Source organism: Oreochromis niloticus, linkage group LG18 (assembly GCF_001858045.2).
Source record: "Oreochromis niloticus isolate F11D_XX linkage group LG18, O_niloticus_UMD_NMBU, whole genome shotgun sequence".
Taxonomy (NCBI): domain Eukaryota; kingdom Metazoa; phylum Chordata; class Actinopteri; order Cichliformes; family Cichlidae; genus Oreochromis; species Oreochromis niloticus.
The window spans coordinates 10,784,657-10,809,695 of record NC_031982.2 but is presented as its reverse complement, the minus strand read 5'-3'; the positions used below and the strand labels follow the sequence as shown (position 1 = coordinate 10,809,695).

Below are 25,039 nucleotides of genomic sequence, written 5' to 3'. Positions count from 1 at the left end.
GTGAAGCCCTGGGAGGGAGTTCAACAACTCTGTGGCTGAGGGGTGTGGGTCTGCGTAGCTGGGAGGGGGGATGTCTGGGGTGGGGGCTGGGGGACCCTTCGTGGCCGTCCACGTTTCCGTTTTAAAGGTGGGGGGAAACAGGCATGACAGGGGCTGCTGTACGTGTCTTGTTGGAGCTGCAGAGGCTGGAGGGTGTTTGATAGGAAAAAGAGGAAGTTAAAAAAAAATGCTGTTAATTCAAAGAGCAACAATAAAAAACAGACTACAGAATAATTAGGAAAACAAGACTTAAAAGGTCTACAGCCATGCAAGTGTCTGAGTACCCAGCACAATTCTACTTTCAGTGCAGTGCAAACATCAGGCAGGCATACCTGGACTGTCTTGAAATGCTAGTTGAGGTAGTTTCTGAAGTGCTCAGGGTACCAATGGATTCCACATCTGAAGTTTTTAAAGACAGCAGAGACCCGTCACTCCTGGTGGTTTGGGGGAAAGTAAAAGATTAAAACATTATGCTTCTTTTTATGTTACAGTGAATCAAGCAAATCAAAGAATAAACACATTGTGTTTGTGATTGATAATTCAATTTGCTTTTGCCTGAATCTTCACCCTAACAAAGCTGAACAGTTCTGATTGCTTTAGAACTACAGTTTAAAATTGCCCACTTACTTGACAGATGTAAAGTGATCCAATGCATGGGGCTCTAACGGTGGAGGTCTCCTGATTTCCTGTCAAAGCAAAGGAAAAAACCCCAAAAAGATGGTTTCTTCTCATATAACACCAACAGTAAATGTCTAACACCTATACAAAATAACCGCAAAAATACCCATCCCTCCATGCACACACCCCAGCTCACGCCCACTAAGACACACACACACACACACACACACACACCTGGGACAAGGGCTCACTGGAGCGTTGTGGTTTAGCCAGAGTCTCCAGAGAGCGTGCTCCTTGCTTCCTCTTTCTCTTCTTCTTTTTCTTCTTCTTCTCTGTGCCATTGGTGAGAGCACTGGGACTTCTAGAGCAACAACAAACATTCAGAACAGTTTTACATATAAAAGGCAGTTGTGCCTGAAATAACAGTGAAACTGTTAGGCAGTTCATGTGTTATGTGAACTGTTAGGACACCCTTGAAAATCATCTCAAAAAAGGGAAATTAATCTATAGATGAGGAGAAAATTCTTAGCCACCCTATGAAATTTGGAAAACTTTGTCTTTATTTATTTATTTTTAAACAGAGCAAGAACTTTTCAAACATCTTTCTAAACATATTCTTTAGAAATTAATAACAGAATGATTTCAGGAAAAAAAAGACCAAAAAACCCACTGCTGTGCAGTGATCAACTCTGTAATGCTCAGTTTTGTAAAACCAAGTTAAAACTGTGGGTTATCTTCCAATTTACACACAGAATAAAACCTTTGGTGAGGATTTGAGCTTCACTTGAGAACAAATCATGCCAAAAGCAAAAGAAATCAGTTTAAACTTGAGAAAAAGAATTCATCCTCAGAAAGAAGGAAACAGATATTCAAAATTATCACAGCGTTTCCAAGTATCAAGAACTGGAGTGAGAAGTACCATCAAGAAATTCAAAGAGCCAAACAGTAGAACAGCCTGGCAGAGGTAGGAAATGAAAGATTTCAACAACTTTGGAAAGAAAACTAGTGAGAGATGTGTCTGAAGGCTCCAGAATAACTGCCAAGACACGAGTGCATGACTTGGCCAAATCAGGAATTGTAGTCTCAACGAAGACGATCACTGGAACCCTGCAAGGTTTCAGACCAAGAAGAACTCCATTTTTGCAGAACAGACACTTTCAAGACAAACTGAATTATGCCAAGGACAAGCTGGAGAAAGTTGCATCCTTTGGTCAGGTTAGATTAAACTAGATCTCCTTGACCACAGAGATGCCGGTTATTTTTGGAGAGAAGGGAGAAGCACAAAACCCTAAGAACACTGTCCCCACAGTGAAACATGGAGGTGGAAGTTTTATGCCGTGGGGATTTTTCAGTGTCTCTGGATCTGGGATTAACATCAAGGTCGAAGGGATAATTAAGGAAGGAAGATGTGAAGATTTTGAAAGAAATCCTCAAGCAGTCAGCAGCAAAACTGAGTCTTTGCTTCGTCTTCCAACATGACAACGACCCACAACACACGTTGCTCTTGGTAAAGAACCACCTCCACAAGACCAAAATGAGCTTTACTGACTGGCCTGCACAAAGATCTGACTTGAATCCCACTGAAAATCTGTGGGGCGAACTAAAGACCAACATCCATTTGAGAAGATGATCAAATCTGGAGGAGCTTAAGAGATTTACCGAAGAAGAATGGAGTGGGATTGCTCAGGAGTCGTGTGCGAGACTTGCTGTTATCAAGCAAAAGAAGGATAACTGAATATTAGCAACAGGGGGGCTAATATCAATCCTGCTAGTTTTGGTGAAATAGTCTTGTATCATGTGCAAAGAAGAATAATTTCATAATTTGGAAAAACTAAGTTATAAATTCCTCACTCTGTTTAACAGTAGTTGGAAAATAGTTCACAAAAATGGCATTTTTATAGGGGGCTAAAATTCTGTCCTCATCTGTACATCACAAGGGGCGTTGTTTTTGTTTTAGACTAAAACAAACAAACAAAATGCTCTTATAAATACATAAAAAAAATCCCACTGTTAAATTAAATTAACAAGGTAAGGGGGCACAGCTAAAAAAAGTTTTTTTGGTCCTTTACTTCACCAGTCTAACGCCAGCACTTTCTAAATTGTGCATGTAATGATGAACTATAGAAAAATAAATAACAGGAGTTTTGTTAGCAAATAATGATCTCTCTTCTACTATAGGTTGTATATAAAAGATGGAGAGGCTTCAAGGTAAAGTGGTGAAAAGTGAAGCCAATGTGAACCTGGCCATTCTTTCTAATGGCCAGCAGGGGGAGACTCCTGTCACTGCAAAAGATGTCACACTATATGAAGTCTATGACCTTGTGGCTCTACATCTCATTTTATTTATGACTTGACTAACGATTTCCCGACAGGTTTATGTTTCAGTCACTAGTTTCAAGTCTACTAGCTTCAAGACTACAACATGAGATATGACATAAACAATGATCCCATTTTGAGTCAGATCAAACATAAAGCAGCGCACAGTGACCAAATAGATTAAAAGTATGACGGTTCACTGTCCTCAACTTTTCACTCAGCTCCTCTGAGTCTTGTTTCAAAAAACACAACATAGCAAGGAGCACCAAACACAAGGGTTCAAAATGCTATTTCAGAAACCAAGGGGGGGGGATGTCACAACGGCTAGGTCCATCTTTTATAGACAGTCTACGGGCTTAATGGTGACATGGTGGTAAAGTAGGGCTTTAAGAAACAGGTACTGTGTAGATCCTGTTACAAGGTTAAGTTACTTTATTTACTGTTAAATAAACATTTTCATTGAGAAAAAAAGAAAAAAAAAAAAATCTACCTAGGTAACTTTAGTGCCTGCATTTCAGTTATGTGTCACTTCTATTGCACTATAGTACCACTGCGGCTGCTACCACCTTAGAGCAACAGATTCACACTTCAAAATTAGCTTAGCATGTCATCAATGGCAGCACTTCACTGGAAAAAGATAGAAAATGTGTTTCATTTGTATTCATCGAAACTGATCCCGGCAAGGTGCAATCACCAACATAATGTTCAGTATTTTTTTGGCCCCATAGCATCATAAATATCTTTATCTCAAACTTCCTTGAAAAGTGGCGATACAACTTTCAGGCTCAATCCCCCACCACTACTCTACATTACGTGCTCTAAGCTCCTCCCACCAGACAAGCATAATCATTATAAGTACTGACAATAAGCAGATGCCAACTTTTTGCTTTTATTCTCGATCTCTCTTTAGATCTCCCTACATGGACCTGGCATTAATGAGTTCTATACAGGATCAGGTTAACACAGTATCCAGTGGGCACCTTTAACTTTAGGGAATCGACACGTTTCATGTCTAACCTGATGGCGGACAGTGCTTTAGTGGACTTGCATCCCTTGATGGTTATCTCATGTGAAGCCTTCTCCATCGCTCTGCTGGTTGGCTCGTCACAGTTGGGGGGAACAGGAGGAAAACGGATCCTCAGGCCAAACAAGTGCTTCTTTTTCTTCACCTCCTTTCCTGACATGAACCTGGAAGATGGTGAAAGGGTGCCCATGTAAAAAACATGGAGTCTGTGCAAATACTGGGAGATATTTGAGGCACTTTGATGTTGTCATCAGCATAACGATTTCAAGAGCATCAGATAAACTTACATGCAGCTATTATTGTTAAGCGCCTCCAGAACATTTTCATATCGCTCTGATCGTGGAGTGTTGGCGAGCTGTAGACACAGGAAAGACATTGTACAAGAAAAAAGTTAAATATTTAAAAATATAAATGGGGGCCAGGTTATTTCTATTATGGAAATAACCCTCTACTAGGATTACCTAACAGTGTGGCTTTCAGACCACCAATCAACCCGATGCAGTAAGCAGCTAAAAACAAAAAAAAACAAAAAAACAAAACAAAAACACTGACTTGTGTGGCTGCCAATTCCTGACATCCTGTGCCAAATCTAACAAGTAAACATGGATGGGACATGAAATCAAATATGAATAACAGAAGAAGAAAAAAAAAAAAATCTGTTGGTTTACAATTGGTCCCTGGTGCATTACATAACTTATCCTTACCTCCCCCAGCTGCAGCAGCTCCCAGTTATCATTGATGTACACCATCAGGTCCATTTCTGAGTCAAAGTACTTCTTCTTGTGGATCACACTCAGGTTGTAGAGGCTCAGGTGTGCGACATCCTTCCTGAAATATTTCAGTAAATACTGTTTCTTTCAGTCTGTCTTAAAAAAATAAATAAATACTAATATAAAGACACCAAATATGTTTGCTGGAGTCACAAGATTTAATTACAGAGGTGGAGTAAAAGTTTATTACAGCTCTCTAGCCCTGGGCATCAAAGGTGGCAGAGCTTTTAAGAAGAAGAGTAAATGCATGCTTGTGTAATTTAATATGATAAAAAAGCCAGCTGTGTGTGTCAAAGTACAAGTTCCTCTTACCAGCTGAGAGGCAGACGGCTGAGGTACTCCGGTCCACCGTTGCAAACGGAACAAACAAACACATAAAACCTGAAGGCAAAAATAAAAAAGACCTCAGGCTACAAGAACACAATATAAAGTTTAACATAAAAACCTAGCTATGCTCTAGCTGACTGTCCACTGAGACACGTTTCTTTTTACCATTCTGTTTGTGTGCACGCACTTTTTCCAAAACTTTACTTAAAAACTGAACATTACCCAGCAGTATATTCACCATCATTTCAAGACCCATTTTAATAGGCTGCCCTTGTTCTCCAAAGCCACACTTTTGCAGGCCATTGGGGAGCAGACTTGAATACGTACAACAATACAGTCAGGATCCACTGTCGAGTGTAAAACATTTACATTAGAAGCAGTAAATATGGTCACCTATCTCCGTAGAGCATTGGCATCTGTAAGCAATGAAGACAGGCTTCATGGAACCATTGCTGACACATGTTGCACTGCAGCATCTTCAGGTACCAGCTGCAAGCAAACAAAATATGAACATTATAACTTTCGTGGACATGGGAACATTTCCATCCAAGCTCTTCACTCTTTCCAGAAGATGCCATGTCACTCACTCTCCTGGACCGCCACAGTAGCAGTAGCACTGCTGGATGTTGGTTTTGTGGCCGTGGTCCCACACCAGCTCCTCCAGCACATATGGGAAGGACAGGTGTAGCTCCATGTGCTGCGGCTCCTGCTGTTCCTGCTGCAAAAAGCCTTTAGCAGACGCTCCTCTTCTGTGCGGACCACCCGTCTGCGAACCAAACAAACAAAAAGCATATTTTTCCCACCAAAATAAATACATAAAAATTAAAAAAAAAGAAAATTTTGTAAACACATATAAAGAGGTGCTTTTTAAAGCTGGTAAGCTCTTTAGAAAATTTGAAATTTCTCCATAAATATTTTGGGATTTTCCGATAAATAAATGACCTCAGAATAGTTTAGCCTCATTCACTTAATTGGGTTTTCTTAATCTTGGGACATTTTATTTTGGGATCATAAAAACTTTAAAGCCTCAATCACTTTTATTCACTCCATAGCAATCTATGAAGTCTCTTATATCCACTTTGATTTACAAACAAAGCAAGTAATGCACTCTCCAATACAGACATATGTCATGTTAACAAACTCGTCTAAACCACTTGTTCAAGGTAAATGTTTGACGCATTTCTTCTTAAAGAAAAATCTGTACCTTAGATAGAGAAGTGAGCTCGCACTCTGAGCAAAGCCACTTGTCATCAGAGTCGATGACAGCAGCATCGATGACAGGGGAGTGACACCGCTGGTGGTAGCCTAAAACACAAATGAACACATCCGTAATGGCCAGAGATTAGAGCCCAACAGACGAATAAATAAACTACTGAGACTGGCTGTTTAAATGGGTTATAAATATAATATAAAATAACTGTTTCTGGCTTATGTTGGAACATCAGAGACAATAAATGATACCTTGTCCACATTTGTCACAAATGACAATCTCATTGGGTTCCTCTGAAGTTTCGTCCTGGCATATGGAGCAGACAATGTCATCGTCGTCGTCATCCTCATCATCTTCTTCCCCTAAACAGCACCAAAGTCATGAAGGTAAGCAACTAAAGTTTCAGATCAATGGTGGTATGACTAAGGGTATCATTTAAAGCAGCTTTCAGTTAAACGAGGTCAGAGGAGTACACCGAGTCATCACATGAACAAAAGATGACTCAAATTCACCCAGCTGAAACTAGAGAAAGGTGGCAGGGAAAATATTTTACAACCTGGATAAATAAAATCCAAACTGTCTGGTTATCGGGGGGGGGGGGGGGGGGGGGTAATCACGCTTCCGTGTCACTGAAGGTCTACACCAGGATACTAGAGAGAAGATTCCATCTACTGGCTTAACTTTTGATTCAGCAGGAATAAAGCCGTTTTCATCCTGATTGCGGACAGTTTGCTGCCTTCTTCCTCCTGAGCATATTCGAGGGTGTGGGATGTTTGTAATAACTATGTGTCTTTTCTAGACCCGAAAGGGGGATTTCTATTCAAATCATTTTTTTTATTTTTTTTTTAATGTAGCGCCAAATAACAGCAACAGTTGCCTCATAGCGCTTTATCACACTTGCACAGGAATAGAATTTATAACAAGATTTTGACTGCATCTCATGTGGTGATTCTTTGTCATACTTTTTTAATATATCACAATTCAACTATTGAGATGAGGTTTGAGGTTAAAATAAATAAATAAAAATTATCCCACAAATCGTTTACAGTCAAATGTGACGAATGTGTCTGATCATAGCTTTCATTAATGCTTTATTCATGACCCATCCCATTTAAGAATAAAAATGAAGAATAAGTTTTTCTTAACACCATAATAGCTAAAGGGGCTTAAGTGGAGCGATAGCAGCCCGTCTGCATATTAGCAATGCACTGCGACTGTACTGATACACTCTACAGTTAACTGTCAGTGACAAGAGCAAGAGATAAGTAAGTCCTGGAAGAGGCAGAAAGGTTTGCACAGCACAAATTGTGGATAATTGACTCCCCACCCTCTTTGCACTGGCTTACAGTATCTTTACTGCATATTATCTAGCAATTAAACTAAAATATATTGCACATTTTAAATTTCCCTTTGGGATCAATGAAGCCATTCTTATCCACCTCGAAGCCAACATTCACCTGTTTGAATATCCTTCCAAAGAACCCAAGACTTTGACCGATCCTCAAAAACCACAAAACATCGGTGCTTGTCCCGATCTATCTGAAAAACAAAACAAAGAAAGATTTACTTGTTTCCAGATGCGACAGGAGCAGATTTTGCTGCAAATGACCTATACTGATTTCAGGAGTTTTTCTGCCAACGCTCTCCACACAGTCCGTTTACCTTCATGCATCATCCTCACACTAACCTTTGCGATTGTCCCCAAGTAGAAAAGGCCATCTGACCACCGGGCCAGGACATCCTGTCCCTCTGAAAACCTATCAGACATGCTGTCTTCTCCATACTCTCCCCTGGCAGAAAGGCTTGTGGGGGACAAGGACACAGCCTGCTGCTGCCGCTGCGGGGGATGAGCTCTGTGATGCACAGACAGGTGATCCACAACCCCTGAGTCTCTGAAAAACAGTGCAATACAAGAGAACAGAGGCAGATGTGAATTTAGACTATGGAGCAAGCGGATATGGAATAAGTTCAAAGTTAATTTAGGAGAATTTTTTTTTCTGCTTACTGTAAACAGATTGTAATTATTTATATGTGGTGTATTCTGTTTCCTCAAAAGAATACTAGTACAACTTAATGCATGTTATTGGTATTTTTTTTTTAAACTGATAACAGCTAGCAGAGTAACAGTCCTGTATGTGTAGCCCTCAAACACAAGGATGCATTGTGTGCTTGCAGAAGGGCTTACAAAAGAGAGTGAAACATGGCATTTCCTCTCCACTGGCTTTGAACAACAGGTGATTATACCCATAATTAGTGCTAATTGGTAATTAACCACATAGTCAGTAACATGGCTTCAATGCAATGAAAGACAAAAAACAAAAACCTAACCACCCTTTTAGAAATAAAGACCAATGTACCAATGTACTTACTACTGAACACTTCCATTCCACCACAAGTCTCAGTGACAGCAGATAGTTTGTACATACTAATACAAAATGTCATATTTCTAGCTTCTATTACAAATGTTATTAATTTCAGATATTAAGAAACTATTGGGGTTTTTTCCTTCGCCTTTAAACGCTGTCCTCCAATGCAGGCTTTCCTTTGTTCGGATAATGAGTGGACATATTCAATGCCAGCCACTTAGCAAAGATAAAAAGACAGCTTGGGATGCCGCTGCACGCTGATATAATGTCTTGTATATTAAATAGCTGGCAGCTGGGCGAGCTCAGCAGCGGGAATAATCCACATGCAAAGCCGTAACCCCAGCCAGGTCGCTGACCGTCGGACCCACACCCCCCCTAACGGGAGGAAAACATGACAACAATACCTCATTCGGTCACCTCCGCTTCTACAAACGACTCGTACGACAAAAATAACCGGACAGAAGAGCCGCTCTTATCCCGCTCCTCGAGCAACTGAATTCACTTCCAAAGCGTGTCTGGAAAACATGCGGGGTTTGTGGCTTCCTCAGAAAATAACAAACGGTTCATTTTCCCCGAGCAAGTTCGCCATTTTGGTTTCCCGCTGGTGATCGGGGAGTGCATTATGGGAAGAGCTTAAACGACTGCTGCTGGCTGTCTCTGCCGCGACGCTCACCATTTTTTCAAACATTTGAAATTGTAGGCAGGGCATTTAGTAAGCAAAACATATCCGCCCCTTAAAGAAGCATATTTTTTTAAATTTTTTTTATTATTTTAGTCGACGTTTTACTGGAGGTGTTATGCGTAAGTGTCTGCCTAAGAGAGACATTCTAAATATAAAATATGTTTACTCAAAAACATCAGAAGTTTAACGATGAGATGTTTGATAAACTTGTGCAAAGTACGGCCACTTCATGGCGCTACAACATAACATGACGCTAACAGGTAATTTTTAATTAGACCTCCTGGCCGGAAGTTGTGTGTAGCGTCTCCGCAATAAAACCTTTATTTTGAAGGAGAAAGCGGATGTTTGTGTTCCCTCTCCTTGCTGGCTTGGGCTTGACCTGCTTGTACCTCCAGAGTTTCGCAAACACGCAATATTGACTCACCGTTATCTGCGGAGGGGATCTGGCATCGGTGAGTGGGCTTGGACAGCAGTTTTGGTCAAATTAGTTGATCACATGTAAACTTAAAAACAGACATCTTATTGGTAGAGTTTGCGCCTGCGCTCTGAACCTGCGTTTTTTTTCCCCAGCTTCAACTATGTTGCTTTGGTTGGAATTCAGCAGCTGCTGCAAACAGAGCCCAGGCGCAGGCAAAGTGTGCCGTCAGAGCGACTCACGCCGTCAACACAAATCGACAATCTGAGCTTAAAATCGGATAACCTGCAATAATTTCCCTGTGCCCGTCGTTTGATGCTGAACAGGCTTTCTCCCATGGGTTTTTGGATGATCCCCCACAGCCAGGTCCACGTCTTGAGATGATCTATTTTTGTGATGGCGAAGGGTCTGTTTCCACGGGCCTGGGTGAAAAAGTCTTTCTACTTTCAGGTAAGATTGCTACCCAGGATGTGTTGTGTGAAGTGGATTGCAGTTTAAAATGAGGGGATGCTGTGGGGTTGTTTGAGCTTGCTGTGGTGCCACATCACACTGACAGCTGGCAGTAAACGGGTACCTCCTCTTGCTGCTCGGTGTGGGCGACATCAAAATACCTGATGAATGCAAAATGCAAAATACCTGATGAATGCGAGCCTGCTCTAGAAACAATATCATCGTTTCCCTGGCTCTGCTTTGTTTTTGACTGTAAAGACGCCAGGGCTTCCACTCAGTCTTTTCCTTGCCTTCAGCAGTGCCAGGGCAGCAGTAATTCCTTTGGGCTGGGTAATAAGGGTTGAACCTTCTGATTTGAGGAGCAGCTGCCAGCAACTTCTCCCAATACAGTAAGGAGCTTATGAAAGAGGAGGAGAGTACAGGGCTGCATTTGCTCTTAAAAAGGGTAGAATGCTGCTGTATTACAACATACACAACAGTCAGTTTAATGCAGTCTACTGAAAGCTGAAACATGTTGAGCTCAAAGTGTGAAACATGTTGGCAAGCTCACCTCATTTCATCTGGCTATAACCAGTAACCAATTACAGTAAACCAATGTCTCCTGTAGGCCCGTGGTTTAATTCAATGAGATCAGTTGCTACTAAGCAACATGTCATCCTGTACCGGGCGTTGTTTTTTTTTTTAAGGCCTGAGAGGACTTTGATCCTAGAAGAAAAAAATGATTTTGCATGTGTTTTCACTGCATATTGTGCATGCAGTCTGCACATTTTTCACAGTAATTAGGCAAATAGTTCTGCTTGTGGTCTACTCAAATCAGTTTCTCCCCATGTTCTCAAACAAAAGGTCAGTGCAAAATGCAAACGGGCTCACCAATTTTGAGAAAAAGCCTCTCTAAGAACTTTCTAGGAAACCTGTTTGCTCATAAATTCACAACGGCAAAATGTGTTCCTTATTTTCTTCCAGGTAGCAAGCTTACAAGGCAGGTTTCAGCAAAGTCATCACAGTTTACTGCAGAGCTGACATATATATGGCTCCTGGACCGAACTGTGCTGTCAGAAATCAAGTAGCTCAGATGTCAAAGCGTGCTACATTTAAAAACCAGTTTAGTAAGGCTTCATTGAGCCTGTAAAGACACGTTTTCAATCAGAGATTATTAGCCACCCTCAGTGCGTCATGCGGGATTAGAGGCAAAAACTGACAAGGAGAGCCAGCTCCGTCCTGAGACGCTCTGTGGATTTCAGGTGGGATGAAATGACAGTGGCCATCACCGCAAATCCCTCTACATGATATGGGTCTTTTGTCTGGGTAACTGAGACCATCTGTTGACAGACAGTGACCCTAAAGCTTGCACTATGGATTTTGTGCTTTGTCACTTAGCTCAGTCGTGCATAGGTCATTCAGCTCTCAGCACTTAGTCATTTTATTTGACTTATCTTGTTTTGTTTATTTTATTGATTTATACCTTGAGGCTGCTATACAACTGCAAAACATGTGGAGTCTCTGTCCCTGTCTTTGTGGTTAGTAATATAGTAATAAACATCTTTTTGACTCTTTTTAACCCTCATACGTGGCATCAGTTAGGTTTATCCATTGTTTTCCTAGTTAAGACGTTTAGTACATATCAGGTTTCATTGCAGAGGAGACACTGTAAGGGACCACAGGGTTTAATGAAGGATTAAGCTCTGTCCTGCTCAGCTTTCACATACCCCACAGACAGTTCACAGACACACATGACTCAAAGTCACTTGCTTGTCATGACTATGGAGGGCTGGGCTGCATCCAACCTTTAATTTCCATGTGTGCACATAGGCAATGTTAATTCCGTTTACACATGCCAAGGCATTCAGATGTGATAGCAATGTTCACTCTCTATCCTTATCTCCATCTCTTTCGTGGAGGCCAACTGTCTATTTAGTCATCTCTTCAGGGCACACAGTGTTTAAAATCAAAGTGGTCATGCAGAGGAGACATCTGTCCTGCTCTATTAAAAAGCAGCTGCTAAAGCTCAAATAAATTCCTGCTGTTGTCAGTAACAGATTGATGAAATGCACCAAATAGAGAGACAATTAATTTGTTATTTTCCCGTACCCTAACCTTTTTGTAAAAGTATTTGGTGAGATGCCTTAAATCTCTAAAGAATACAAATTAAGAGTAATTTGACCCTCTGTCTGTGTGTCAGTGCGGATCAGACGCTTTAATGTCTCCCACAGAGTGTATAAACCCATAACAGAGAGTTCTGCTCTGTTTACAAACTACAGTAATCACAGCACATGAAAGATAAAAAGGCTTTTGACTTGGTGCCTGCCACACCGCCAGGGTATTTTGCTGGGATTTGGAAACACTGCTGAAGCTGAATGAGAGGCACGCCAAGCTGCCAAAACACACACGGCATAACCAGTTCCTGTCATGCAATCAAAGAGAGAAGCAAAATTACTTTATCCTCCCAAGTGCAGTTACAGTCCTCGGAGGAAAAACTAACTGCAGTTTTGTTTGGGTAAAAGTCGAGAAGTGTGGCCGACGGAGGCAGTCTGACCTAAATTCTTTTCACTGCTCCACTCTGCCTTCCAACAGTCCTCTTTGCTTTATCTTTTTGCTTGCTTTTATTTAATTATTCTCTTAGTCTGTGTGCTGCCGAGAGGATCATTTCATTAACTGACTTCAGCTGTTGCTCCAGAGCAACATCAAGACCTCACAGAAGTGTCCTGTAACTTCTTATTGTAAAGTTTTCGCAATTCTAGTTCGACACTCTTTGATAAGGCCGCAGACTTTTCTGCCATAGAAGAGATGGTGAAATGTGTAACTGTGTTGTGTGGATTGCCATGATAGTTGGCTTAGCAACCTTTGGCCCCACTGACCAAAGAACAAATTAACGAATTATTGACACAAAATGTTAACGTTCCCCCTCCCAGAGACTTTTGCAATCCTCTGACTTCAGCACCACCAAATCAGTATTTACCTGCTGTAAGGAGTCCATAAGCCTCAGCTGTATTTTGTGTTTTTTTCTTAGCAAATGTTTGCATGTTGGCATACTAAACTAGGATTTCAAACAAGGTAAAAGTTATAGCTGCTAATCATTGCCATGTTATCGTTTTTATTGTTGCATGCTAAAGTTACACTTTAACTCAAAGCACCACTCTTTATAAGTGCAGCCTCGCAGAGATGCAAAAATAACACTGCTATAGGTTGGTAATAAAGGAAATAGTTACTTTCTGTATGCACAGCTGAACTTTGACTATTTTGGCATTAAACGTGATCTTTCTTCCTGTTTTCAACAACTGCAGCTGTTTTTGTTTCTGATTTGGTTCATTTCACTTCAGTTTTTTATTCCATTAGTGGTGAGAGTCACCAGATACCAGATGATACAATATCATTACCGGGCTTCACACTATACAATATTATTTATCTAGTTTTGCAAATTATGCCCTCAAAGTTGAACTTTGTCAGTGCCTGTTTTATCACAATAACATTGGCAAGCATACCAGTACTCACTAAAACCAGCCATAATTATTGTGAGATAGTCTATGATTGAAAGGGACCAAGTTGGCAATTAAGTGCAATCTATTGTTAATAATACATCAATTAACTGTGATAAATCCTTTAAAATCACATATCTGTTGAAGTTTACATAGGCTCAAATTCATTTTTAAAAGAAATTCACATTACATTTGCGTTCAGCAACCTTCCTGTTCTATAGAAATATAACCAGCTCACAAGCATCCAGCTGACTCAAGTCCTCTCGAGTTGTGTTTACTGACAAAGACTCATTCAGACTGATGGCAACATGTTGTCAATCTGTCTGCATTTATAAATCAGACAGCAATATTTTGCAGTCAGTCCAGGTCAGGTTGCAGCTGTTTGCAGAAAAGTTGCTTCCTATCTGGCAACCTGTGCAATCGCCCTGCAATTAAAAGTGGTTGTGAGTGTGCAACACCCACAAGCTCTGAGCAACCATATCATCACCACAAGTTCCATATTTTTTTATGGATCTAAGGAAGTTGTTATATTTTTAGTCCTTGACCGAGCCATTAGCTAGCTCTGAATTAGGATGTAGCTTTGTGAAGCTAAGTGTGTCCAGTGTTGGACTTTCACTTGAGCTGATTTAATGTAAGTTTGTTTGGCTAATCTCAGGATGGTCGTGCATGAGATGAGCCTTCTTCTTTGGAGTACTCCCTGAGCATTTTAATTTATTTAGTAAAATATTGATTTCTGGTGTCCATGTATCGGTACAATACTGGCACCATTTTTCCCTCCCACCCTTAGTAACCATCTATGAGTCCTTGGCCTCTTATCTAGATCCAGGTCACGGAAGCAACAGTCTAAGCAAAGATACCCGGACTTCCTTCTCCCCAGCCACATCCTCTAGCTCTTCTGATTATTTGTGATGAAAATGTATTTGTCCCTGTAAATGTTCATTAACAGGTGAAGGAAAATGACACAAATAGTCAGTTACTGAGTTTTCTAATATCAGGTTGTTTTAAAATACGCTGTTTGTAGATTTTTTTGTAGTGTAGTTTTCTTCAGAAGTTTCAGTCTGCCTGATTTTTATCACGATGGCAAATAACTGCATTAACTTTCACCATGTCACAGAAATAACAGGACGTCTGCTCAAAGGGGCATTGTAAGACATGTGATGTGTGCATCCTGTGACTCAAGCAGTAAGCTGTTACCAGCCACAACTAAAATGGTATGTCGCGCTGGAAGAATGGGACTTCCAACTCTAAAAAACATTTTCTGGCTTAATGAGCTATTGTTGCACCTAGCAATAAACCACACAACCAGTACCTTGTTACTGGACACCCCCAACTCTCACTAGAATAACCTTTTATGTGATCAAACCTGTTTGATTAGATCAAAACCATGGTTGTCTAACATGTTAATCCAGGTAATCCCAATACGAAGAAATGCAGGTTCATAACGAAATGAACTGCCGAGACCTAGGTACTGTAGAGTTTCCAGATCTGGATCCATCAGCGCAGTTTTGTTTCAACTCTCCACTCACAGGCTCGGATCTCCTTTGTGCGGGTGAACTACCTGTTCCTGACATGGCTGACTGTGCTGGTGGGGAGCTGGGTGTTCTATGTGCAATACTCCGCCTACACAGAGCTGTGCAGAGGACACGAGTGCAAGAATGCTATTGTGAGTGACTGCAGTAGTTTAAAAGAGGCCATGGTTTGAAAATTGCAAGAACTCGTCTCAGAAATCGTTGTGGCTATTAAGAAAATATCACCCGCGTTAGAATAATAATTGTTTTCCTCTTTTTTTGTTACAGTGTGATAAATACAGGAGGGGGATCATCGATGGGTCTGCTTGCAGCAGTCTGTGCGACAAGGAAACACTGTACATGGGCAGGTGTCTGTCAACACTGCCAAACAACCAGGTAGGAGACCACTGTACTTTCCATTTAGATTGCTGTGTGTAAAATCTCACTGGTAGATGTCAATAGATGACTTCTGTTTTCTTACCACACCTAGTTCAAATGAATAAACGTAGCTGATTGCTGTAGGACAAACAGGTTTTAGTGAGCCAAGACAAACAAATACGTCAAATTTAGAATTTACTTCATAACTGCCGCCATGGGCCGGCATGTTTCTTCCACTGTTTCTGTATATAAACATTTTTCTAAACACTGTTAGAAAACCAACACATAGCAATGAATCATTAATAAAAGACTGATACGTGACAATTAAATATTTGTAGTATTTTTACGTTTTTACCCTCCATGTCACCTCAAAAACTCAGGACGTTCATCTGTAGTGAGTGTAGGCTGTCGGCCCCTGTTTACCGCAGCAAGCAGTCAATAGGCTAGCGGTCCACCTGTATTTACTTTGGAGGAGGCTACAAAACGTTGTGACAAGAGTCCAATACAGTCGATACAGTGGAGTTCACTTTTGACCGATGACAGTGATACCGAGTCAACTTGTTGAGGATATCCTGGACTTTTTGTCAGTAAGCACAGATTACCACTGTTAGCCTCTGTCAGCTTTTATTAGCCTCTGTTAGCTCACCTAGTAACTATTTTTCTTGCAGGGTATTATTTACATTTTTTTTTCTTTTGTGGAACTTTTCTCTACAGCCATTTTTATACATAGAAACATTTAAAGAATTTGCAATTGTAGCTATTTTTTAGATTTATTAGCTCTGTAGAATCTTCTTGATGCATGCTCAATCATCCAGGTAAGTAAATCTCCAAAAGTTGATTCTGTTCATCTGGACGTAACGTTTCCAGTGGGAGAAACGTTTCGTCACTCATCCAAGTGACTTCTTCAGTCTCAGCTGACTGCAGGTTTCCCCAATCTTATAAACAGTGCATTTGCATAATGACTGAAACTAGCACCACTGAAGGAACAATGGGCTGGGAGGTCAGTTCCTTCATCATAATTATGCAAATTCTCATGACCACTGATCAACAACCACTGATCAAAACCCACTGATCAAAGGCCACTGATCAATGGCCATGAGTACCATTCACAGAGAGTTGGGGAATGGCTGCAATCACAGTATTGTAAGATGGCGAAGGCTGAACCCTTACCCTTACGTGAAAAGGGAAAGACCATCTCTGAATCGAGGAGGGGCCTAAGGGTACATCTTTCGCCATCTTACAATGCTAAGATTGGGGAAACCTGCAGTCAGCTGAGACTGAAGAAGTCAGTTGGATGAGTGACGAAACGTTTCTCCCACTGAAAACGCTACGTCCAGATGAACAGAATCAACTTTTGGAGAGCTCTGTAGAATATTAAAGAATTTCTTTTTTCTGAGAGTTACATGAAAAGTTTATTCTTTTATGAGTTCTAATTAGCAAAGGATAAAGGTGAGTGATCGGTCAATTATCCCATTCTGCTTTTCATTAGGTATACACAGGAAGCTGGGGAGACCACGATGGCATCATCCACTGTAAGCTGGGGGAGGTTGTGCACTATGAGCTGGGTGAGGAACCAGAGCCACGGAGGGAAACCCCAGTGTTTGACAAGCCTACGAGAGGCACCTCAGTGGAGAAGTTTAAAGAGATGGTCTTTAATCACCTCAAGGTAAAACAGGACAAGTCATAAAAGTTCAGATGAAACTAAATCTGTGATGGACTAAAGCCTGAAACAGCTTCTCTCATTCTCTATCCACCAGTCCAAGCTTGGAGAGCAGGCGAACCTTGCTAGCCTCGTCAGCCAAATCCTCTCTGTCGCCGATGGCAACAGGGATGGACGGGTGTCGCTGCCAGAAGCCCGCTCTACATGGGCCCTCCTGCAAATGGATGAGGTATCATGAGTTCATAATAATATAATTAACAGTGGAGAACAGTTTTCTGAGGCTTGATGTTAAGGCAGTTTTGTGCTCTGTCCTTTGAGGTGCTGCTGGGTCTGCTGCTCCAGGACAGAGGACATACTCCTCGTCTCATCGGCTACTGCGGGGATCTCTACATGACAGAGCGTGTTCCCTATGGACCCCTGTACGGTTTATCTCTGCCCTGGCCTCTTGTTTCATGGGTTCCTAGTGGTTTGCAGCACTCCATGGACCAGTGGTTCACCCCCTCCTGGCCTCGCAAAGCTAAGATCTCCATGGGCCTGCTGGAGCTCGTGGAGGACATCTTTCACGGCACCTACGGGAGCTTTCTGATCTGCGACCTCGCTGCGGCACACTTCGGTTACACTGACCGGCATGAGCTCCGTCTGACTAACACCCAAGCAGTGGTTCCCGAGGAGGAGTTCAGGCGCACCATGCGAGCACTGAAGTGCGAGACGGATGCCGACTGCATTTACGGGGCAGACTGCGAGACATCCTGCGATTTGTCAGAGAGGCGATGCAGGGAGGAGCCATTCAGGCCAAACTTGGCAAAGGCTTGCGAAGCGCTGAAGGACTACCTTCTGCGGGGGGCACCGTCAGGAATGAGAGAGGAGCTCGAGAGGCAGCTGTACGCCTGCATGGCTCTCAAAGGTAGTGCTGGACAGATGAACATGGAGCACTCGCTTATCCTCAACAACCTGAAAGCCCTGCTGTGGAAACAGATCTCACACACCAAGGACTCGTGACAAGGAGGGGAAGTCACTCTGAAGGAGGAAATGGTTATAAAATAGGCTGTGATGTAAGAGTAGCAAACTTACTAAAATAATTTTTAACTAACACTTAGGAACGGTCACACGTATGGATGAAGCTGGAGGCCGGAAAAACTTATTTTAAATAATTAAATGACTGCATGCTACCGTCAGTCACGCTCATAGAAACACACATTGTGTATTGTATTGTTCACTACAGTGGAATGTCATGATAGCACTGCTGGAAAAAACATACTTGTAGTTTTTACTGAAAGTCTCAAAAGCTGAGAGACTGAATTGCTGTTTTTGCCACAAAAATCATGCTGATGAGTACGCACTATGCTGGTAAAATTATGATTGTAAAATCAATGAACATCAATACCACAATTTCATATTAAAACCTAGAACTTGAGGGAGTTTAGGATAAGGGTGGACTTTTAACAAAGCCAGATAAAAGGACTTAAACTGCCCTAAAAACCCAAACTGTGCTGTAGTATCTAAACAAGAGTTTTCACATATTACTACTCATTCGGTGCACGATCAGTACTTCCAGAAACATAACAGAATCCACACAGAAGCAAAAAGAAATCATAATTCTTATGTGCGTTATCATGAAGGAATGTGTCACCAAGTGCAACAGTGCATGCGTTTCATACAATTGTCAGAAAGTCGGGACTATACACCGGATGTCCTTCCTGACGCAATCCTACAGGGATTTGTGTCTCTGCAGGGGATCTTTCACTCGTTAGGCAAATGTGCAAAGCATTATACTGTGGAGTTACTCATTGCAATAGAACTATAAGTGTTTGGAAACTGAGGAGACCAGCGCAGATGCTGTAATTTTATATACCAGATGTTTTAAATGGGTGACAGGTCTTGAATCCATGCAGGTTAGTACTATGTAGCCAGCTGTTCAAATGCACGTAGAATGGAGTTGGGTGTCATCTCAGCTAAGCAAGGCCTTTGTAGGGAAAATCTGGGAATAATGTTCAGCATTAATGGTGCCTTCACAGATGTGCAGGTTACCCATGCCATTTGGAGTTATACCCACATACTATCATAAATGCTGATTTTACCTTTTTTTTTTTTTAATAGTATACTGATAAGTAGTACGGTACGATTCAGTACTACCTCAGTAAACTGTTGAACACAGAGATTTCTCTAGATTCCCTCCAACCTTTAATGTTTGTCCTAAAGAAGCTACTTTTGGATTTTCCCTTATTTACCGCCCCGCACCACTGTGGGGCAGCACAATTGATTCAACAGGTTTGTTTGTTTTTTTTAAATGCAGGTTGTTGATTTTGGTCCTTTTCAGGAGTTGGGTTTACAAGAAAACTAGATCACCTCCAAACACAATCTAAAGGTTTAGCAATACATTCCAAGTCTTTACTTAGTGCTGGATTTTTAAAAATGTCACTCATCTGCATGATAGACTGAGACAGTATCCTGTGTGGCCGATGTGAAGTTATTCACAGAAGTCTGGCTGTCTTATTGATGTGCATCTCCCAAATGTTACCCTTGTGAAGTCACTGCTGCATCACTGACTCACCCAAAAAACTATTAATGTATTTAATTTGTGAATGTTTGCCGTTTGTATTTTCCATTGAAAAGAGCATTTGTGGTAACGTATGGCATTATTTATGGATTTTCACATCACAGTGCCATAGAGTTCATGCTGGTCCTTTTTATGAATGTTTACAGTTTGTGCAGAATATAAAATCTTGTGCTCACGTGTCATGCTGTTGAAAAGGTTCTCCATGACCCGTCACATGTTACTGAAATGAACTTACTACACCTGGATGTGTTAAGCCACTACAACGCAGATCAGACTGCTGCTGAGTTTGGAAACTGTTTAAAAAAATGTTTACTTAGAAATGAAAAAAACAACAACCCAGCATGATTTTGCACAATTAAAATGCATACCACTGCACTGCTTCCTGTTGAGTTAATAGACACCAGTGGGGTTCAAACATGATCACAGATGATTAGTTACGAGTGTAACTTGAGGGAAAGGAGCAACTCATAATACTCGTGACACAGGACAGAGACGGCGGGAGTTTGAAATAAATTTATTTGTCTGCAATGTGAGCTGTATTTTCTCTGCAGAGGCCCTAACCGTCCCCTGCTTCTTGCTCTTGCGCTCGTAAGAAGCTGGCCTTTTTCTGGGCGACGCGGTCCTTCCTCTGTGCCAGAGATAACTTGGCGCGATTCCACCTGCCCGGAAAGAGACGACGACAAAAAACAACTCCATTAACATTCACCACACGAGAGAAAAAGCCCAGTAACTACTTCAGCCTTGACTTGGCATGAAATAAGTGCAGTTATTGTTCCAGGATGGTGACTGTGAACTCACCTCTTCTTCTTGACGTCTTTTTTGGGTTTCTTTTCGTGTACAGGGTTCGCTCTGATGGCGGCGTGTGCTTTTTTGTACATTTCTTCAACCTGAAAACAAAACAGGAATTTAATTAATGACAAAGCTGTTCATTGTGTACCTAATAGCTTATGTCGTTTCTCTTGAAAAATAACAGGAAATAGAAGCACATAACAACAATAATAATAATAATAAAAATAAAAATAGACTAATCCAATACGGTCTACATGTAGAGAAGCCCATACTGGATCTTTGTGAGATCATCACTGTTATGATTTCAAGTTTCCCGTTTGCATTTGATCCATTCGATTAGATACATGTTTGGAAATTTGACATGCAAGCAATATTTAAATTACGTTTATGTAAACATCACCAAATGATCAAATCGCAGAGGAAATATTCATCTACATGATTCATAACAGGTCAGACTTTTACTTATTTTTATATAGTGCCCAAAAAAAACCAATTGCGGTCAAGCTTTTTCTGCATCGTTGAGTTGAACACCACTTCGAGTACTGGAAACAGGAAACCAAATCTTAAATGCATCTGAGAGTGTCACCTCAGCGTTACCATGATTTAAGCAGACACGAAACTAGCCGACAGAATCTGTTCAGGCCGTGTTTGTAAAAAAAAATAAAAAATAAAAAAATAAATCACGCAGCAAGCGTCATGTTACCGTGTCTGGAGTGACTCCGTTCTTGATGAAGCGCGAGAACTGTTTCTTGTAGGCCTCCTCGTCCTCCTCCATCAGGTAGGACATGTAGTCGGCCACGTTCATGCCCATGATGTGTTTCCGATGCACCTCTGCGTTGAACTCTTTACTCTCTGTGTCGTAGCCGGGGAAACGTTTCAGACTAAAGAACAAAGTGTGAAGAAACTGAGTTAGGCTATTAAAAGACGCCTCTGAAGAATCAAGTTTAAAAATCTTAACAAAAACCAGACAAAACAAAAACACAAGGTTCAAGGTAGTTTTGTTCTTTGTTGTGGAACAATGTGTTACAGCTGCTTTTTGTAATTAACCTCTGCAAAGTTGAACTGTCGCCATCAGGAGGCACCATTTTACCAGTGAGTGCTGAGATGGTTACTGCTGCTCCAACTTTGCCTTCTCACAGGCAGCGACCGTAAGGCCTGATGTAGACTTCTGCGAGGGATCTTTTAGCCATTTCCCACTATTACCTACTGGGCTTGACTCAGCTTTGCTCTTTTCCCATTACAACAGAGTACCACCTCAAGTTTGATTTTGAGTTCTGTGGGAAATTTACATCCCAACTTACCTAGTAACCAGAAATCCCCTTTCTCCTTCCTTGGGAACTTTCCATGCCATGCGTCGACCCGACGTGTAGTTACATTTCTCAGGTGGTGCATGTCGTGTTACCCCCCCATTAAGGTTATAAATGGGGTTCTGGCTATGGTGCAAGTTACAACGTAGATGTGACGCAGAAGTATAAATCATGTGTATTGTGTGTTGGGTTGTTAGAGCAGCACGTCCAAAAGTCTGTGACCTCATTTGTATGCGACACATCAACAATGGGGGATGTTGTGGTGATGGTACGTACACCTGCTGCTCGGTATATGGCGTTTTGTCAGTCTCAGGGACTACAGTGGGGGGTTTTTGTGCAGCCATTTTCCTCGTTGCCGGGTTTGAACAATGGTAGCTTTGATTTTCATGAGGGAGTCACTATCATGACTCATGGTGTGACACTACTGACTAGCCAATCAGTGGCATGCAATCTGTTTATGTCACATTTTCGGATTGCCTCAGATCACTTGGAACCCGCCCGAGCAGGTATTAAAAAGTACCCAGTACCAGGAACTACCACCTAATGGGAAATCCTAAAAACGGTCCCATCCTGCTTCTCTCAGCCCCGTCTTGAAAAGGACAGTAAACATCAGCTAATGCAAATGAAGGACCAACTACATTTTGCTCAGCGTGCTTTTTATCATCATCGAGAAGCAGAGATGCACCAGCAAACTAAACTGAGAAACTTTAGCTGGATGGAGACCAGCGAATAACCCGCCACGTAAACTCTAACTGGAAATAGGCGATTGTAAAAATGTCTCAAAGAAAAACATGCACACATTTCTGTTCCTGCGCATGTTTACTGCAGGGGTGAAGCTGCAAAAAAATGGGCCCACCCGAGTGCCACTCTGACATCATACTGACCTGTGAGGAATGGCAAGTCCGCCATCAACCGCCCCCTTTAGTGCTCCAAACACTTTGTTCCCTGTAGTGGTTCTGGCCAGACCTGCGTCCAGGTAACACGTGAAGGCACCAGGCTGCCCATCCACGCTCTCTACGTTGAACTCATCTCCCGTCACCTCCACCTGGCCCTCGTACACCTGGTCCATGCCGAACTTTTGCAGTAGCTAGGGAGGAGGATGAAGGCGTGTGAGAGGTGCAAAAACATAAATCTGCTCCAATGTATGGCAACCCTGGTGTTAATTACATCACAAACATGTGTGTGTGTGTGTGTGCGCGTGCACGCGCATGTTTACCCTGCGAGCCAGCAGCAGCCCGGTGCAGTAAGCAGCAGCATAGTTTGTGAGGCCCACTGTGATACCATACTTGGCCAGCTCATGAGAGTAAGCAGCACAAACGATATGGTCTCCCTCAATCTTCGCATAGGCAATCTGGACAGCATAGACAGAGCAAGATGAGACAGATGCTTAAAAAACACGTGACCACTCAAGTTTGAGTCTTTCTCGCACTGACCTGACAGCAGATGTCCCTGTTGGAGAACCTGACAATCATCCGGTACTTGGGGGTGTTGTACTTGTTCTTGTCCTGCACAACCAAGCGTTTGCGGGCAAAATAGTCGGTTTTCCCCTCTGTCAAATAATAAGTAACAGCATGTGGTTTAATGGCGCATGCTCCACAGAAAGGGGATCTGAGCCTGTGTGCAATTCATGTTGACTTACCTCTCCTCCTCCTGAATTTGACTTCGTAGCGCTTGAAGTAGGCCTTGTTCTTCACCACTTTGACGAAACCCTGAGAAGAGATGAAGGAGCAACATGTCAGCAAAAGAGGAAAATACCATCAGTATCAAGGCCCCAGCTGTCCCAAGTCGCACAAAAGCTGTTTAACCCCTCGCAGTAAGTCTCCAGGAAGAGGTCAGCTGAGGTTTCAGCAGCCATGAATCGCCACGCTGGAGCCGAGCGGTTCACCGCGCCGGAACAGCCCGACAAGCCGCAAATATCCAGCTCCATCTGACCCTCAAACCGCTTTAGACACTCATCTAACAACAAACACACCTCCATAAACTCAAACCGTCTCCACCCGCTGTATATGAACATTATCCACTCACCATTTTGGGATATTTTTTTCTTCTTTCCCCTCCTGCACTAACTTGCGGACTCCGGAACACGGAAGTCTGATGTCGGTATCGTTGGGGTTTTTTTTCTTTTCTAAGAGTGTCGCGGGTTGGCAGCGCCCCCTGCTGCACCGGAGACAAACAGCACAGGCCAACAGAGGGCAGCAGCTACACGGAGAGCACAGGTCTGTGGGGGGGCCACAAATACGTCACATAGATCATTAAATAACTGTTTCGTTGTGTCATTAATGAATTAAATGGCAAATATATTATTTATTAAATGTTTTAAATTAAATAAATTAATATTTAATTAATCATTTTTATAATTAATAATCCACTTAGAATAAGGAGGGTGAGGACCTTGGTCATTCCAGAGGGATCAGAGAGAGTAGAAGTGCTTTTCCCCCACATCAAAATGAGTCAGTTAAGTTGAGTCAGGCATCTGACCAGGATGCCTCCTGCACGCCTCTTAGGTGAGGCATTCCGGACATGTCCTACTATGGGCAGACTTAGGACTTGTCTGGCTTGGGAAGGTCTCAGCATCCTTCTTGGATGAGCTGGAAGGAGGTGGCTGGGGTGAGAGAAGTCTAGTCTTCTCTGTTGATGTGCTGTCCCCACAAACTGAACCCAGATAGGTGGCAGAAAATGGATGGATAATAATAATAACTTCATTTTGATTGCATTTTTAAAAAGCATAGTTACAAAGTGCTTCCCAATTTGAATAAAAGCCACGCATTTAAGTTAAATATACCTGAGAAAAATCTTTCATTAGATCTATTTTAAACCAACACCGTAGAAAGCAGGATGACATTTGCATTGTGTCAGTATTTTAAGTTTACACAGAGAAAAGAAGAGAATAGGAAAAGCTTTGAAGTGCGCAGGGCCTCGGCAGCCCTGCGCATGTGCTGTCCACAGACACTCTGTGACACCAAGCGTCTGATGTGATAGCACTTTTTTGGTGACGCATCCTCCATGATGGTGAAATCAAGACACGCAATACAATGTTGATGCATCGAGCTGGAAACCAGTCTGCTGGGAGGGTGGACTCAGGTCACAATGTCTGAAAGCTGAATCAGAATCTAGTGTAGATGAGCTGGCAGCCCAGTGTGCACATGCAAT

At 42.0% G+C, this 25,039-nt stretch overlaps 3 protein-coding genes across 6 annotated transcripts; 1 reads left to right on the top strand and 2 right to left on the bottom strand.

Annotated features, from left to right (window-relative positions):
• Window positions 1–118: 118 nt before the first annotated feature.
• mtf2 (metal response element binding transcription factor 2) lies at window positions 119–9,900 on the bottom strand. Of its 2 annotated transcripts, none has more exons than XM_003438019.5 (15): window positions 9,777–9,900; window positions 7,992–8,196; window positions 7,762–7,843; window positions 6,556–6,666; window positions 6,299–6,399; window positions 5,682–5,860; window positions 5,488–5,583; window positions 5,080–5,148; window positions 4,702–4,825; window positions 4,285–4,352; window positions 3,991–4,161; window positions 892–1,018; window positions 667–725; window positions 372–473; window positions 119–185 (listed from the first exon to the last, which is right to left on the bottom strand). In XM_003438019.5, exons 2-15 carry the CDS (start codon window positions 8,070–8,072, stop codon window positions 122–124), a joined length of 1,434 nt encoding a protein of 477 aa, XP_003438067.2. In that variant the 5' UTR covers window positions 8,073–8,196; window positions 9,777–9,900; the 3' UTR covers window positions 119–121. The 2 variants fall into 2 exon arrangements, with proteins under 2 accessions (XP_003438067.2, XP_005476099.2); XM_005476042.4 differs by lacking the exon at window positions 9,777–9,900 and adding an exon at window positions 9,075–9,298.
• Window positions 9,331–19,957, top strand: dipk1aa (divergent protein kinase domain 1Aa). 3 transcript variants are annotated; one of them, XM_019348124.2, is made up of 8 exons: window positions 9,331–9,471; window positions 9,684–9,804; window positions 9,923–10,217; window positions 15,219–15,353; window positions 15,487–15,594; window positions 17,066–17,242; window positions 17,334–17,465; window positions 17,555–19,957. In XM_019348124.2, exons 3-8 carry the CDS (start codon window positions 10,164–10,166, stop codon window positions 18,233–18,235), a joined length of 1,287 nt encoding a protein of 428 aa, XP_019203669.1. In that variant the 5' UTR covers window positions 9,331–9,471; window positions 9,684–9,804; window positions 9,923–10,163; the 3' UTR covers window positions 18,236–19,957. The 3 variants fall into 3 exon arrangements, with proteins under 3 accessions (XP_019203669.1, XP_005476100.1, XP_025755903.1); XM_005476043.4 differs by having other exon boundaries at window positions 9,471–9,612; XM_025900118.1 differs by lacking the exons at window positions 9,331–9,471; window positions 15,219–15,353.
• Window positions 19,958–20,291: 334 nt separating this feature from the next.
• Window positions 20,292–24,084, bottom strand: rpl5a (ribosomal protein L5a). The gene is made up of 8 exons (XM_003437785.3): window positions 23,915–24,084; window positions 23,529–23,598; window positions 23,323–23,438; window positions 23,106–23,240; window positions 22,774–22,976; window positions 21,286–21,463; window positions 20,592–20,680; window positions 20,292–20,452 (listed from the first exon to the last, which is right to left on the bottom strand). Exons 1-8 carry the CDS (start codon window positions 23,915–23,917, stop codon window positions 20,350–20,352), a joined length of 897 nt encoding a protein of 298 aa, XP_003437833.1. The 5' UTR covers window positions 23,918–24,084; the 3' UTR covers window positions 20,292–20,349.
• Between the last annotated feature and the right edge of the window lie 955 nt (window positions 24,085–25,039).